Genomic DNA, 17330 nt, shown 5'->3' on the forward strand with positions numbered 1-17330 from the left:
CATTTATAATGTTCACTCTGTAAATCAGAGCTTTATGGCACAGTCTTGTAACGTCAGATTATTGTATTATCTCTAAATGTCCAGAAAAACGTCAGACGATTGTGTTTCTTGAAGGTGTGATTACCTCAGATGCTGTTTTCCATGTTTATAGAGGATGATCTCCACTATTTATGTGACAATGAAATTATCCATTAACAAGGATGTTGCTGAAACTTTGAAGTGCAGGCATGATTGTATATTCATCATGCATCATTCAAAACTGAATTGAGATCACATTATAATGTCCAGTTCAATGCCTGAATCCTGTTTGATTCAGAAGTGGCTTCTCTTTGTGGCACACCTTACAGCATCTCCATACAAACACAGCATACAGGAAGCAGCTTGTGTCGGTCGTCACGGTGACAGTTTTGCAAAATAGTTTTATTTATGCCCAGATACGGCAAGTCACGGCCTTTACAAAGAATATAAAAGCCTGGTCTCTCGTTTCTGATGTGGATTTCATCCTTGGTTACACACACAGTGGCTGCTGAAGAGAGAGAGAGAGTGTGTGTGTGTGTGTGTGTGTGTGTGTGCTGTTGCACTGATGTGTTTTATTTGCACCTGAAAAAGTCAATATGGATTAAAAACTTAATACTTAATATACATTCATATAGCTAAATATAATAACTTTCTTCAACCATTAAAAGCAACATTCCAAGTTATTAAAACTTAGGAACTGTTCGTTTTAAAATGAAAAAGCAATCATTATTTACTCACCTTCATATCACTGCAAACTCTATGATTTTCTTTCTTCTGTGGAAGCCAAAAAAAAAGAAAAGAAAAGATATTTAGCATCTATATGCATACAACAAAAGTCATTTTATGATCTACATCTATAAACAGTAATGTATAATGTGTTATAGTTTCAAAATAATAGATTAGTTTCAAATTTCATCATTTATTTGTAGTGCTGCCCATTTTCTTCATTGGTACTACATCTATATATTTTCTACTAAATATATAATAAAATAATTCGAAAAATTACTTGTTATATATAGGTTAGATTTTATATATATATATATATATATATATATATATATATATATATATATATATATAATTTAATTCAAATAATATAATTTAAAGAACATAATTTATTTAAAACAATACAAGTAATTTTAGTCTAAATACTTTTTGTTCTATAAATATAGTTTGTTTAAAAATTAATTACAAGTATATTTACTAAATGAAAAGGATATTTATTCCAAACACATACATAATGAGGGACAAAAAGGAATTATTTAATATATTAAATTATAACAATTTAAATTAAATAATTTAAAACATAAAAAAACAAAATCCAAATAAAACACCTACTAAAAAAGATTAAATATTTGATTTATTTACCTGTACGCCATGAGAAAAGAACCAAATACAAGTATATTTACTCTAAACGCTTTTTGTTCTGTAAATATACTTGTAATTCATTTAATTAAATTAATTAACTATTTAAAAATAAACTGTTTATATATTTACTAATAATTGTTACTTAGTAACAGTTTTAATATTTACTGAATGAAAAACATTTATACAAAAAGGGACTGAAAGGAATCATAAAAGTTTAGATTTAAAATCATTTGTAAAAAATCTAAATAAATGTAATAACACTAACATCAGAGAGCCGTGAACCTGCAAATGTGCTGTTAAATTACTGAAATAATTTTAAATCTCAGAAGGAAGTACATATTTAAAGGAAAAAATCGGATTAGACCATTAGCATCTCGCTCAAAAATGACCAAAAGAGTTTCGATAATTTTCCTATTTAAAGCTTGACTCTTCTGTAGTTACATCATGCACTAAGACTGATGGAAAAGTATATGATATGGCTAGGAACTATACTCTCGTTCCGGCGTAATAATCAAGGAGATTTGCTGCCGTACCATGAGTGCAGCAGGCGCAATGATATTACGCAGCGCCTGGAAATAGTCCCCAGCTATATCATAACTAGTTACCTATCTGGGGATTATTTTCTGCTGCACCCAGGAAAAATATCGAAACTCTTTGGTCATTTTTGAGCGAGATGCTAACGTTCTAATCAGATTCAATGAGCTAAGCTAAAAGTGCTAAGCTAAAATCGGCTGAATGGATTCAAAAACGGTCAAACTCAGCTGTTTAGCTCTAGGGGAGTTGGAAAATGAGCCTATTTTCAAAAATAATGGAGTTCCTTTAAAGTCCAAAAAGGTTCATTTGTGTTCAGCTCCTGCTGTAAGTAATGCAGGCTTTCTAACATCTTGCCAATGTTACAGTAATATAATGCCAATTAATGTCAATATAAAAATTATTATGGCAATAATAGCAAATAATGATACAAATGAAAAATAAGAATCACCATAAATATACACAGAAATGAACCTGACCTTCAGCCTCCGCAGTGTTTGCCGGTCTCAGATTTCCCACAATCCACTGCAGAGTCACATTCAGCTCTGATATGAATCACAGCCACATTAATTCGACATAAATAAAACATTAATATATCTGCTACATTATAGAACGGGCCATTTCATGTTGACTTTAAACAAGAAATATTTAATTACACAATGTGAGCATAAACAACCAGGACGACGCTTTCTATAAATAGACATGTTAATTAATCCAATGAGACTTTTGGAATCGATCAAGCGTAAGTGTGACAGATGCAGAGCAACGTATCGCGATGCACAAGCAGCACATCCAGATGTGTGTGTGTGAGTGTGTGTGTGTGTGTGTGTGTGTGTGTGTGTGTGTGTGTGAGAGTGTGTGTGTGTGTGTGTGTGTGTGTGTGTGTGTGTGTGTGTGTGTGTGTGTGTGTGTGTGTGTGTGTGTGTGTGTGTGTGTGTGTGAGAGTGTGTGTGTGTGTGTGTGTGTTTGGACATGTGAGCTTCAGGCGGAGAGAGAGAGGGATTGCTGAGTAACTGATAGCTGTAATTAGTGTAACTCCAGGCTGAGGAGATGTGAGGCGTGTTCCTCCTATGTAACGTTCATTAACTCCACGCCTGCAGACAGCAGCCCATCTATCTACACTGATGCCTCACACACACATCCGGTCATGTTTGTGTCCATTCAGTCCTTCTCTTTTCTTACTTTAATGTCCTTCATCGGAAGGAGAAGCGGGCTGCCGTGTCCACCCACTCACTGTTTTAGAGAAATTATTCTGAGTTTCAAGGAATAGTTCACTCAAAAATGAACATTTGGCAAAACTTTACACACCTTCAGGCCATCTGAGATGTAGATGAGTTTGTTTCTTCATCAGATTTGGAGACTCTGTCTCAGCAATGGATGCCCTGCAGTGAATGGGTGCCGTCAGAATAAGAGTCCAAACAGCTGATAAAAACATCACAATAATCCACACCACTCCAGTCCATCAGTTAACATCTTGAGAAGCCACAAATCCATCATTAAGATGTTTTTAACTTCAGACTGTTGCTAAGTCCATATCCTGTTGTCTCTCACGTCAAAATACAAACACAGTTATCTAGAGCTTTTTTGGCTTGTAAATGGTGCTTGATCTGTGCAGATTTCTCTCCTCATTCAGACACTTTTATCACTTTGGAGATCTGTATTTTAATATCTATATGTATTAACAGCATTAATGACATGCTGACAATAACTACAGATAACAGCAATTAGCTCCAGTCTCATGCCAGCACTTGTATAATGTGTTATATGTATAAAGTGTTATAGTTCAAAATTTGGTTTCATATTTTCATCATTTCTTTGCAGTGCTGTCTTCTTTTCTTCTGTGCTTCGATTGATTGTATATCTATGTATTTACTGGCAAATAAATAAATAAATCTAAAGATAAATAACAAGTATATTTACTCAAAACACTTCTTCAGTAAAATTATTCAATCGTAAATATATAAATATCACGTGCATTTCCTCTAAATGCACTTTTTGTTTAGTAAATATATTTGCAATTTCTTTTATACACTTCGTAAATGTATAAACAAATAATTTCTTTTAGAAATTACAAGCATATTCACTCTAAAGAAAGTTTTTGTTCAGTAACATTTATTATATTTACTCAAAACACTTTCAGCAAAATTATTTAATTATTTACTAGTACATATATAAATAATTTATTTAAAAATAAATCAAAATGCACCTTTTATTCAGAAAATATATTTGTAATTTCTTTTTAAATAAAATATTAATTTATACACTTACTAGTACATATATAAATAATAATATATTTCAAATTAAATTCTGTTAAAAATATTATTTTAAATATTTGCTTGCAAATATATAACTAATTTATTTTTTAAAAATTACATGTATATTTACACTGTTCATTAAACTAAATGAATTAGTAAATATATTTAAATTAATAATTTATTTTAAAAGTATACTTAAATCTAAACACTCTTTGCATTTATTTATACACAATAAGGGACAAGAAGAAATTATTTTCTATAGTAAATCGACAGCACAACACACGACATCAAGTCTAAAATAACTTGTAATATTCTTATAACATTACATTTACGCTCTGCTCTTGTGTGCCTTCATATCCAGATGAATGCGTTTCCATATCAGTGTCAAAGTGCTATACACTGTGTGGTGATATTTCATTCAGTTTCTCCATTGAAGAGCTCTATTTTATAAACAATGTCAAATAATTGACTGTCAAATGACATTTACACTGTCAAAATGTATCATGTTGTTTCTCTGTCTAAATGATCCTTGCTTTAATTCTTAGAATGTCAGACATGATCTCTTGATTTTATTTTCATTATGTGAACTTGTTTAATGTAATTTGCTCTAATTAAATCATTTGATTGTCATTGCCCAGTTGATTATAGTGACTTGACGTTTTCACTTTGCCTCTAATGGTTTAAATGTAACATGTTTTGGATTCTGTCATATAGTCGTACACGTGTGGAAATGATTCAAATAAATGTTTTGTTTTATAACGATAATCTTGTCAGTCAAACCTTTATTGGCAGCATTTCTAATGAGCATCACAAATACATATTCAACTCATTTATGCCCATAAAAGAGCCTATCCTACATGGTGTACTACATAATTATGAATGCAATCAGCTCATGTGTATAGTCCTGTGAACTCATGCTAGTATTAATGAAGTTACTATATCAAGAAAATAACTTAAACTATCTATACTGGTGCTTTTAAGAACCTAGAAACCAAAATGCTGATCTGAAGAACATTTCTAAGCTCTCCAAAGAACCTATAAAGCCAAAAATGATTCTTGAAAATAAGTCAGTCTTCCAGAGAACCTTTATTTTGAAAAGTGTTATTAATGATACAGTTTAATTTTGAGGTCAGCTTGACCATCCCTGCCCACCTCTGTCTGTGTGTGTGTGTGTGTGTGTGTCTGTGTGTGTGTGTGTGTGTGTGTGTGTGTGTGTCTGTGTGTGTGTGTGTGTGTGTGTGTGTGTTTAGGAAGGACCGTACGTGATGCTGAAGAAGAACTGGGAGATGTATGAAGGAAATGACCAGTTTGAAGGATACTGCGTGGATCTGGCATCCGAGATCGCCAAGCACATCGGCATCAGGTACAAGATCTCCATCGTTCCTGACGGGAAATACGGAGCCAGAGATCCAGAGACGAAGATCTGGAACGGCATGGTTGGGGAGCTGGTGTACGGGGTGAGATACATGCATATATATCAGTCACACAGGGTCATTTACATGTGATTTAATGTATTTTACATATAATTCTCGTCATGTTTGCATGTGCATCAGATGGAAGAGCCTAAAAAATAGTTTTCCAACATAATTTCAGCTAAAGAAGCTGTGTTTATGTTATAGAAATGTAAAATAAATAAATAAACTGGAGAGAAGACGTTTATATTTATGGAACAAAAAAGCGTTTAATTTAGTGTTTTTTTTTATTTTTATAAATACAAGTATATTAAAATGTAATGTTTTCTAAATTAAAAAAATATATATTTTTAAGTAAAAAATTGTGTTTATATTTAGGGTAAATACTTTTGATTCAGTAAATATAATTGTAGGGTAAATATGCTTAATTTATTTTTAAATAATTGATTTATGTTTTTACTAGTAAATATATAAGCAATTTATTTAAACAAAAATATGTTTAAATTATATTTTATAATCTATTACATTTTTTGGGACCACTTTATAAATTTACAATAAAGTTTCATTTGTTAGCAATAATTACCTACATTAGTTTACAATAAACAATACTTCTGTGGCATTTATTAATATTAGTTAATCGCAACATTTACTAATACATTTTTAAAATCAATCTGTTAACATTAGCAAACTCTGAACTAACATAAAAAATTGCATTTTTATTTAATACTAAAATTATTACATTTTGTTGTTCGCACCTTACAGCTGAAATGAAAATAAAATAAAAAATATTAGATTAAAAAAATTGAAATGTCGCCTTGGCAACTAACTGTAATAAACAGATTTATGTTGAAATACTAAAATTACTAAAACTAAAACTGAAATAAAAAATATGAAAGCTAAACAGCAACATTAAAATATTAAATATTTATATAAAACATAAAAATAAACTATATATTTATATACTAAAACTTTAAATTTAAAACAAACAAAATATCAAAAAAACATATTCAAAATATAAATAAAACTATAATAGAATCTAGAACAAAAGCATGTAAACGAACTAAAATTAAAATTAAAACTACAAATTAAACAACAAATTAAAATAAAAGCTAATTCAAAATATTAATAAATACTGTAATAGTATATACATCATTCTAAAATAATAATAATAATATATATATATATATATATATACTTTATTATGTCATTTATATAGCCTATTTATAATACATACAGTGTATATATACATATATACACACACACACACACACATAAATTTATAATGCATGTATATAAATAATAATAGTACTTGTATAATATATTCTAATAAATAATAAATCAAATCTAAAACGGATGCTAACAAATGATTCCTTATGGTAAAGCATCACCAACAGAGCATTTCTCCTGCTGGCAAATCAACAGGAGAAGCCGATTACTCATGTTTGCTCAAACTGTTTGCAGACAACTATTGACATATTTAATTTAATCATCTGTCAATTTGCATCTTTAATTTTCCACCAATAAGATGAGACACGTCGTAAAAATATAACAAATCAACAAGAAAATGAGAGAAAGGAATTGGTTTCCATAAACCAACAGCATGATCTCTCATTACAGTATGTTAATGTTTGGACTGCAGCAGAAGCGTGGCGGTTTGACCAGATGAGTTTGGGTGCGAGCGATGGACGCGGTGTTTGTATTACCAGAGCTCAAGGCGTTTTCTCTTTTAAACGCAGACAGAAGTATTAACACCATTATTCAGCGTGCAAGTACATAAAATCAGTCACTCGTACGTTGCCTCTCTGACATCTCGCTGCGACTCCAACAGCGAAAGGCAAACGCTCCTGCCGCCGAGTGTTAATGAGCTCAGGGAGAGGACAGATGCGCTTCTTTCTGCCCCATTAAACACTCTCATCCACCAACCTGCTCTCTAACACACACTCCACACGCAAACATGCCATTCAGTCTCCACAGTGAGATTTATAGGTTTGACAATAACATATAAAGCTTTCATGAGAGAGCAGAGGGTGTTAAGCAACGTTATTAGATGCTCTCTTGGTCAAGTGCTGCGTTCTTCCGTCAGATATTCTGTATAATGATCGCTAATCTGTTTATTCTTCAAGGAATAGTTCAGCTAAAAATGAATTTGATGCCATCTTGTAGAGGAGTGGACAAATGTAGCATTCCATCACTTGGATGCTCTGCAGTGAATGGGTGCCGTCAGAATGAGAGTCCAAACAGCTGATAAAAACACCACAATAATCCACACCACTCCAGTCCATCAGTTAACATCTGGAGAAGACAAAAGCTGAAACAAATCCAGCATTAAGACGTCTTTAACATCAAACCATTCTTCTGGCTAAAATACAAGTCCATGATTCATAATAGTGCTTCCTCCAGTGAAACACAATCGCATATTATCAAATAATTATGCAATATTCATTTATCTGGCATGTCTGTAATGGTAAAATAATAATAATAATATAATAAAATAAAATAAAAAATACAGTAAAATAAAAACAAATTTAACAGAACAGTTTAAAAGTGCTGTAAATTAAAAACTGGATGCCTTGGCAACTAACTGAACTAAAAATGGACTAAAATTAAAACTGAAATAAAAAACAAAGATAAATAGAAATGACAAAAGCACAAAATTAGTAGCCTAAAACTCAAATAAATTCAAAATATTAAATGTTAATTCAAAATATTAATAAATACCATATTATATAAATCATAAAATAACAGTGATGCCAACAAATAAGACCATTTGTAAAGCGTTATCTTTTTTAATTTTTTTACAACAGAGCGTAAACAAGAGACACGCTGACAAAACAACACAGAGAAGCCGATTACTCATGTTTGCTCAAACTGTTTGCAGACAACTACTGACTTATTTAATTAAACCTAAATTGAATTTAACCGTAATTATTAACCCAGTACAATGCTGAATTAGCATGACCACATTTGTTTTGAACCTTTAACAGCATTTTTTAACGCGGCATTTTTCTAGGCTTTCACCATTAAAATTGTATTCATTTGATACAGTGTCACTATTGCACAATAAAACCCTTCAGGATGATGTTATATTGAGGCAATGACGAGCTAAATGTAAATTATCTTTTACGGCTTAAATGCAAAATTTAAAATGATATATTCATGTATTACACCTAAAATTTTGAAGCAATATAAAAAAGCAGAGACAGAGACTGATCGCTGATGTCGAGGAAAATGTGCAGCAGACTTGACAGCCAGCTAGATTTGTTTAAAACGTTACACAAAAATGACCCAAAAACCCAGATTGTTTTGATTACATCACTGTCAATTTTAGGAGGAAAAGTTCATTCGTTTATTCACTTGTGAAAGGCGTTAAGCAAACTGTAGTCAGCAGCATAATTTACAGCACCACAACGGAAGATTTTACATTTTCCTCGCTGTTCGAAATGAATATGATCAGACACAAAGACTGAGGACTGAGAAAGAATACATAATTGAAATAATTGTGTTTTCGTCTCTGGCTGTGCACAAAAACCGTACTGTGTAATAGGATTCAAACAAATGACTCTGAAGAGCAGGTTCTCTTAATGAATCGGTCAGAGAAGTTCATCAATTTACACTGATTTAATGACTGGATGATAATAATTAAGTGTGTGTGTGTGTGTGTGTGTGTGTGTGTGTGTGTGTGTGTGCGTAAAAATATCAAAATCATATTTATGTATTTACATATAAAATTCATATGAAAATGATAATAATATCAATATTTTATTTATAAAAGTTAATATAAAAATTATCATATTTTATAATTTAGCATATATATATATATATATAAATACTATATAATTACTATACTATATTCTTACTATATTATGCATAAACTTTCTTACATAAAACATTTGTTATTTATATTTTATAAATTAAAATGTTTCAAAATGATATAATGATTGCATTTTATATTACTATATTATGTATAAACTATTACTTTTTTACATAAAACTTTTTTCACATTTATATTTATATTGTATTAAAACATAAATTAAAATAAATAAAATAAAACAAAAAAAATACACTTTTTCAGTGTATAGTTATAGGACTCATTTTTTTATTTATTGAATTTTTTGTTTTTGGTACATAGTCGTGCAATATTGTCTTTTCGGACCAATTTCAAATCCGTTTTTCTTTTTTGCTTTGCACGACATTAATCTTAAAGCTGCTGGGTTTGGTTCAAGGCTTAAAACTCCTCATTGAAGAATTTTTTGCAATGCAGCAGGAGTAAATAAATGGCAAACACATTTCCAGCACCAAGGCCACTGAAATAGCACACACACACACACACACACACACACACTCACACACTCTCTCTCTTATTCAGAGGAGGATGTCACACACAACCGAATCGTTCATGCTTTACAGTGCATGTGAATTCAGACATTACTCACATGAAATTACACGAGCCAAATCTTTTCTTCTTTTAAGCTTGCAAAATTGCAAAAAACGTTAATTACGAGCTGCGGGCTCCTCGAGGGATTATTAGGAAAAAATCCAGAACAGCATTTTGGAATGAAAACCCACTCAGTGTCAGAATCCGACCTCTCTCTTGCACGAGGATCGCTCTCTCTGTTGCCACCGGCCTCTAATTAAATCTAGCAGCGAAACAACTTCTTGTATTCCTACAGGAGGGCCAAAAGATGGCCGACTTTCACAGCGACCTTTCACTGGTATTAAACCACTGAACCGCTGTAAATATTACTGTCGCAAGTCCCTCAGATGCCCGTTCATTGATAAAACCATCTCCATTCACAACCGCTCAGATCCTGGGCTTTTTATAAACTTGGGATACGCTGTAAATGTGATTTAAAAGGGAAGTGCATTGTAATTTTCTTTTTCTCGAGGGTTTTTAGCATCTAAGTCCCTCAAAGTAGGAGATGGTGGAAAGAAATGGGCTGTAAACACCATGTTTGAACAGCTACTAGTGAATGTGTTTTTCTTGCACCATTGAAAGCACTTTACTCTAACAACCCGTCTCTCCCGGCCTTAGTGTTGGTTTAACCAGGTCTTCACCGCAATACAGGGTTCTTGAGGTTCTGGTGATCTTAGAAATAAATGGGTCAGACAGATACAGAAACGAGTCATTTGTGCTGTCATTTCTCTACATAAAAGGGGCATATTGTACAGTTTTAAAGTATTTTGGCCATGAAAAATCCATTTAAATTTGAATGTTTCTTAAAATGTATGATTTCTTAATAGAATTCTTTGTTTAAATTTAGCAAGAATGCACTAAATTGATCAAAAGTGAAAGTAAAGACATTGATAATGTTTTCTATTCATCAAAGAATCCTGAAAAATAAAATGTAGCACAGTTTCCACAAAAATATTGGGCAGCACAACTGTTTTCAACATTGATAATAATCAGAAATGTTTCTTGAGCAGTAAATCAGTATATTAGAATCATGTGACACTGAAGACTGGAGTAAATACAGCTTTGATCACAGTAATAAATTACATTTTACTATATATTCACATAGAAAACAGTTATTTCAAATAGTAAAAATATTTAACAATTTTACTGTACTTTTTACATTTTTGATCAAATAAATGCTGCCTTAAATGCTTACGATTTAAAAAAAATCACCTCAATGTTTGCATGAGACTTAATGTTTTTTCTCCAGTTTTGACATCAAAAACTACTCTTATTTGCAGCTTCGTTTCAATAAATAATCTGAATAGCAACGTGACGTTCTGAACCTCTGAATGTTTTCGTTCCTCCACAGAAAGCGGAAATCGCTGTGGCCCCTTTAACCATCACTCTGGTCCGGGAGGAGGTGATCGATTTCTCCAAGCCCTTCATGAGTCTGGGCATCTCCATCATGATCAAAAAGCCTCAGAAGTCTAAACCGGGCGTCTTCTCCTTCCTGGACCCGCTGGCCTACGAGATCTGGATGTGCATCGTGTTCGCCTACATCGGCGTGAGCGTGGTGCTCTTCCTGGTCAGCCGCTTCAGCCCGTACGAGTGGCACACCGAGGAGCCCGAGGAAGGCTCCGACGGTCCGCCCAGTGACCAGCCCCCCAATGAGTTCGGCATCTTCAACAGTCTCTGGTTCTCCCTGGGCGCCTTCATGCAGCAGGGCTGCGACTTCACACCCAGGTGAGAGCGTCTGATGCAGAAGGACAGTGCTGTGCCATTCATCCAAATACAGTTGAGGACAAAAGTTTACATACCCCTTTCAGATTCTCCAAAATGTTAACCATTTTGGCAAAATAAGAGGGATCATACAAAATGCATGTTATTGTTTATTTAGTACTGACCTGAATAAGATATTTCACATAAAAGATGTTTACATATGTGACCCTGGACCACAAAACCAATCATAAGTAGCAATAGCCAAAAATACATTGTATGGGTCAAAATGATTAATTCTGCTTTTATGTAAAAAATCATTAGGATATTAAGTAAAGATCATGTTCCATGAAGATATTTTGTACATTTCCTACCGCAAATATATAATTTCAGATGATGTATAAATCTCAATTTCAAAAAAATTACTCTTATGACTGGTTTTGTGGTCCAGGGTCACATATACTTCACGAGAGAAAATAACAGTTGAATTTATAAAAATGACCCGGTTCAAAAGTTTACATCCCCTTAATTCTTAATACTGTGTTGTTCCACAGCTGTGTTGTTGTTGTTTAGTGAGTCCCTTGTTTGTCCTGAACAGTTAAACTGTCTGCTGATCTTCAGAAAAATCCTTCAGGTCCCACAAATTCTTTGGTTTTCTAGCATTTTTGTGCATTTGAACCCTTTCTAACAATGACTGTATGATTTTGAGATCCATCTTTTCACACTGAGGACATCTGAGGGATTTATTACAGAAGATTTAAACGCTCACTGATGCTCCAGAAGGAAAAACCATGCATCAAGAGTCGGGGGTGAAAACTTTTGAACAGAATGGAGATGTGTACATTTTTCTTATTTTGCCTAAATATATATTTTTTTTCATTTAGTACTGCCCTTCAGAGGTTACAGAAGATAGTTACATGTTTCCTAGAAGACAAAATAAGTTAAATTTACCCTGATCTTCAAAGTCAAAAAGTTTTCAGCCCCCATCTCTTCTGATTTTCTCAAAGGCTGCAATGTAATTAAATAAATGCATGTGCCGCATGAAGCATGATTCAGTTACATGTGAACATTTTACGCTGGTGTTTTCAGTGTCTTGGTTTGCAGTAAATGTTACTTTGGTTGCTTTTATAACGTGCACTTTAACATGCAACATGTGCCAACCATCTTCAGAAACTTATAATCTTGCTGTTGTCAAAAAGAGAAGCTTTAAGGACTCTCTGCGGTTTTCCATCAAAACAAAAGGTTGATGGTTTATTAGTATTATAGAATTGTAATTTTAGTTGTACTGTGAAACCAAATGATTATTATTATTATACTGTTATTGTTATATTTTTCTGAATTTTTTTTTTTTTTACAGAGAAGCAGAATTACAATAGAAATATTTCATATTGTGTTCAATATTTATAGTTAGTAATATAATAATAATAATAGTAATAATACAAACAACAGCACCGAAACAATACTACTACTAATAGTTATTATTATTATTATAAAATGCAACATTCCAACAATCTTCCCAAATGTATAATAATAATAACTTTTTTAATTTACTTTCTCACTTGAGCATCATTTTTTCCCACCACAGCTGTCAGAAATCTCTCCAGTAGGCATGATCTCTATTAATGCACACGGCAGATATTTTCAGGTCTAAAGCGGATAATTCCTGAGCTTTTGTCTGCGCTGACCTACAGGCTGCCCAGAAGCCCAGGCACCAAATTAAAGCTGGACTTTGCCGTCTGAGAAGAAACCGCAGGCTCACCGTCTCCGCTTCCTTCAAGACAAACATTAAACTTTCATCCCTGCAGCTGCATGGCAGAAAATCACACTTTATTTTTAGAATATTTATAAGAATATAGCATTTTATTATTGATAGCCGGAGAATGCGGCGCGATGAAAAATTGATGTTCGGGGTCCGGGGAAAGGCGGCGCCTCTAAACTGCACAAAATTACCAGAGTCTGTCCCAAAAAAACAAACAGAACGAGAGCGACGAGCGCTGCTGTGAATGTGAGAATGCGATCTGCTGTTGTTCTGCTTTCACACACTCTCTTATGAAACATTTACACTGCCATATCATGGCTCGCTGTGTGTTAAACCTGTGTCTGAGAGCATGCAGAATAACCCTTACTAAATGACATGATTCCTGCCAAACGCCGGGCGGTTTGACCCGCAGAGGCACACAGATACCCGCCGGCCGCTGAGGGTGTTTCTGAGAGGTTAATGGTGTCAGAAGCGTTCAGAAACAGTGGCACTGAAATTAGCATTAGCCTGGTCAGCAGCTCTGTGCATTAAAGTACATTACTGATCCACACACACACCTAGTCCAACGCTCTCATACATTACCCACAAAATATCCAGAGAGACTGAGCTATTTTTTTTAATTAATTCACTTCACTTTCTATTATTTAAATGAACTAATACTGTGGCACTATTACAGTCAACTTGAAATCACTGTTGACCCCATTCACCTTCTTTTTTATTACAAGAAAAAAAGACACATACACTTATATATACTGTACACACATATATATATATATATACACACACACATATACACTATATTGCCAAAAGTATTGGGTCACCCCCTTCTAATGAACAGGTTTGACTACTTTAGTAATTTCTATGAGTACAAATCTTAATGTTTAAGCATATAATGATATTCTAGGGAATTGTGTGCTTCTAATTTTATAGCAACAGTTTGGACAGAACCCTTTTCTATTCTAACATGACAGTGTCTCTGTGTATAAGACACGGTTCAGAAAGACATGATTGATTGAGTCTAGTGTGGAAGAACTTGACTGGACTGCAGAATCCCAGCTGAACACCTCTGGTGTGACTTTATATGCAGACCTTGAGCCAAAAACTCCTCACCAAACACCACTCACTTGTATAGACACTATAAGGATAAAAGTGTTGAGACACCCCCTTCTTTAGAACAGAAAAGGGCACTAACAAAACTGTGGCAACAAAGATGGAAACATAAATCATGTATTTAAAACTTGTATTTCTATCTCTGTTGCAACAGTTTTGGACGTGTCTAAAATGACAGCACCCTTATGTACAAGTCATTGGTGTTTGGTGATGAGTTTTGGTTCAAGGTCTGCAAATAAAGTCACACCAGAGGTGTTCAGCTGGGATCGTAATAAATAGTGAATAAAATCAACGTTATTTCTAACTGAAGTTTCTGTTTCACTGTGAAATGCATCACATTACAGAAGGCTAAAGCTTTGAAATGCAGTTTCATGTTGTCTAAATCACACACACACACATTAGTTTTGTAAGTGTAATTTTGCACAGATGTCCACTAAACAATCAAGGGAATGTGTCTTTGTGTAAACAGCAGCTGCAGCAAATTGATTCTCCATTATCAAGTCTCACACAGGGCGAGTGAACATGCAAAGAGGCAAGACTATTTGTCCTTCAATTTCGCTTGGGGTTCAACCCCTCGTTCTCTCTCTCTCTCTCTCTCTCTCTCCCTCTCACTCACTCTCTCTCTCCCTCTCTGTCTGTCTGTATCTCTCGCTCATGTTCTCTTCACTGACATCAGGACATTCCCTCAATATCTCCCGCTGCAGGTTGAATTAGGCTGTCAGTCAGGCAGACAGAGAGAGAATTGCACACCTATTCTTGAACAAATTTAAAGATTTAGCCTCGGTTTTAAAAAAAATCCTTTCAGAAACTGGGTCATACGTGAAGCCTGCATACTGTCTAATGCATTATAGAGAAATCTTTATTCATTATAAATAGTGTCAAACAATGTGTTTTTAAATAGTTGGTGATGATAATGAAATCTAGAATTCAAAGTGGCAAATGAAATAGTCCTAGAAAGCATATTTTACCATGTTTTACTCAAAATTCACTAAAACACTGAACACAGAATTTTATTTAAAAGCATTAAAAAAATAATAATTTTACACAAAATAAATAAAACCGTAAAAACAGAAAATGTTTAATTTCTGCTGACAAGACTGAAGGTAGATTTAGGAAATTATATTAAAAGAAACTTCTTTCTATCAGTTGTCTGTTTTGTTAAAAAAAATGTATAATATTTGTCTATTCATGGTTATACATTTGAATAATATAATGTATAAAAACACCCAATTTAATGAGTATGTATTTATTTGGATGCTGATTGGCTAATGCAGTGTTCTAGTCATATTTAATACACAATATATTAACTATAGCTGTGACATTATACTGCATTAAATTGAGAAGGATATAATAACTCCAATGTACATTATAATGCAATGTGAATCTCTTTATAATGCAACACACATACAAGCGTATTTCTTCCAAATATCAGGCGCTGCTGGCTGTATTGTGTGATGATGTCAGAGCGCGTGTTGTTTCTGTACTGCAGCAGAGCTTTAGGACATGGCGTGTGATTCATGCGGCACACGCAGAGATAATTTCCTCTTAAAGGATTATTGCTCTTAATCCTGTGATGTGCACATTTATAATAGACTCCCTGTATTATGTCTGTGCACGTCTGATTATATGTCATGCTGTGCCTGATGACTTGTGTGTGTGTGTTTACTAAAATATTTAATAGCTTTTCTAGTACACTTTTTTTTTTTTGGTATAAACATGCAAATTAGAAGTCAATTATGAGTTTGTTTCTTCATCAGATTTGGAGGAATGTAGCACTGCATCAGTGTGTTAACAGATGTTAACTGATGGACTGGAGTGATGTTTTGTGATTATTGTGATGTTTTTATCATCTCATTCTGACGGCACCCATTCACTGCAGAGCATCCATTGCTGAGCAAGTGATGTAATGCTACATTTCTCCAAATCTGATGAAGAAACAAACTCATCTACATATTTGATTGTCTGCGGATGAACACATTTTTGGGTGAACTATTCCTTTAACCAGAGAAGGTTGGCCACACATTAGCGCTAAGATTACACACCTGTCAAGATGCATCACATACACACACACACTCATCCATTCTGCTGGTCACGTCTCTCTCCTGTTTCCTAGTGTCTCTTTTGTTCCTTTCATATTCGTTTGTTCTCAGTCTCCTCCACTGTTATCAAACTCAGCTTCTCATACAGTAGCTCTCTGTTACAACACTTCAGTCTTTCATTCTCTGTCTGCTCAGTAGGACTGATTTTAAAGTAGCGGTTCCTGCGCTGATGCTGAATCCACTACAAAAGAAAACGTGTTTTGCCCGAGTTATGAATCATATATATCGGTCTGAATTGAATGTGATGAGATAAAAAGAGTGGGTCAGATCTGGTTACATGCAATAAAGAAACTGATTCACAAACAAGTGACTCATATGAGCTGGTTCTTTTAATGAATCAGTTGCAAAAACTCTGGTTTGAATCGGTCTAATAGTACAGCAAGCTCATGTGTTTGATACCCAGGCAATGAATAAACCATAAAATGTATTTTCAATGTATATTTCAAGCTGCTTTGGATAAAAGCGCATCTGTAATAAATCACTGAAAACAGAAAATGTTTATTTTCTGCTGACAAGATTTTGAGTAGAAACAAACATTACTTGTTTTGTTACAAAATATCATATTTGCCTATTAACAGGTACACTTTTAAATAATAGTATGCATTTAAACACACAATTTAATTCATAATACTCTTCAACAATGTAAACATGCACGTTTAATTATTG

At 33.5% G+C, this 17330-nt stretch overlaps 2 protein-coding genes across 3 annotated transcripts in view; one reads left to right on the plus strand and one right to left on the minus strand.

Moving 5' to 3' along the window:
• The window catches only part of LOC306851007 (claudin-19-like), a 564676-nt gene that overhangs the window by 427750 nt on the left and 119596 nt on the right, over window positions 1-17330 (minus strand). The window lies entirely within an intron of this gene.
• LOC306851859 (glutamate receptor 4-like) overlaps window positions 1-17330 on the plus strand; it is a gene marked incomplete at both ends in the record, with an annotated part of 83331 nt that overhangs the window by 43254 nt on the left and 22747 nt on the right. For both annotated transcript variants that reach the window (XM_079388335.1, XM_079388336.1), the window contains 2 exons: window positions 5423-5629; window positions 11350-11723. In XM_079388335.1, coding sequence (XP_079244461.1) covers window positions 5423-5629; window positions 11350-11723 — 581 coding nt within the window. The remainder of the gene's footprint in view (window positions 1-5422; window positions 5630-11349; window positions 11724-17330) is intronic.

This window comes from Barbus barbus (assembly GCF_936440315.1).
Source record: "Barbus barbus genome assembly, chromosome: 31".
Lineage (NCBI taxonomy): Eukaryota > Metazoa > Chordata > Actinopteri > Cypriniformes > Cyprinidae > Barbus > Barbus barbus.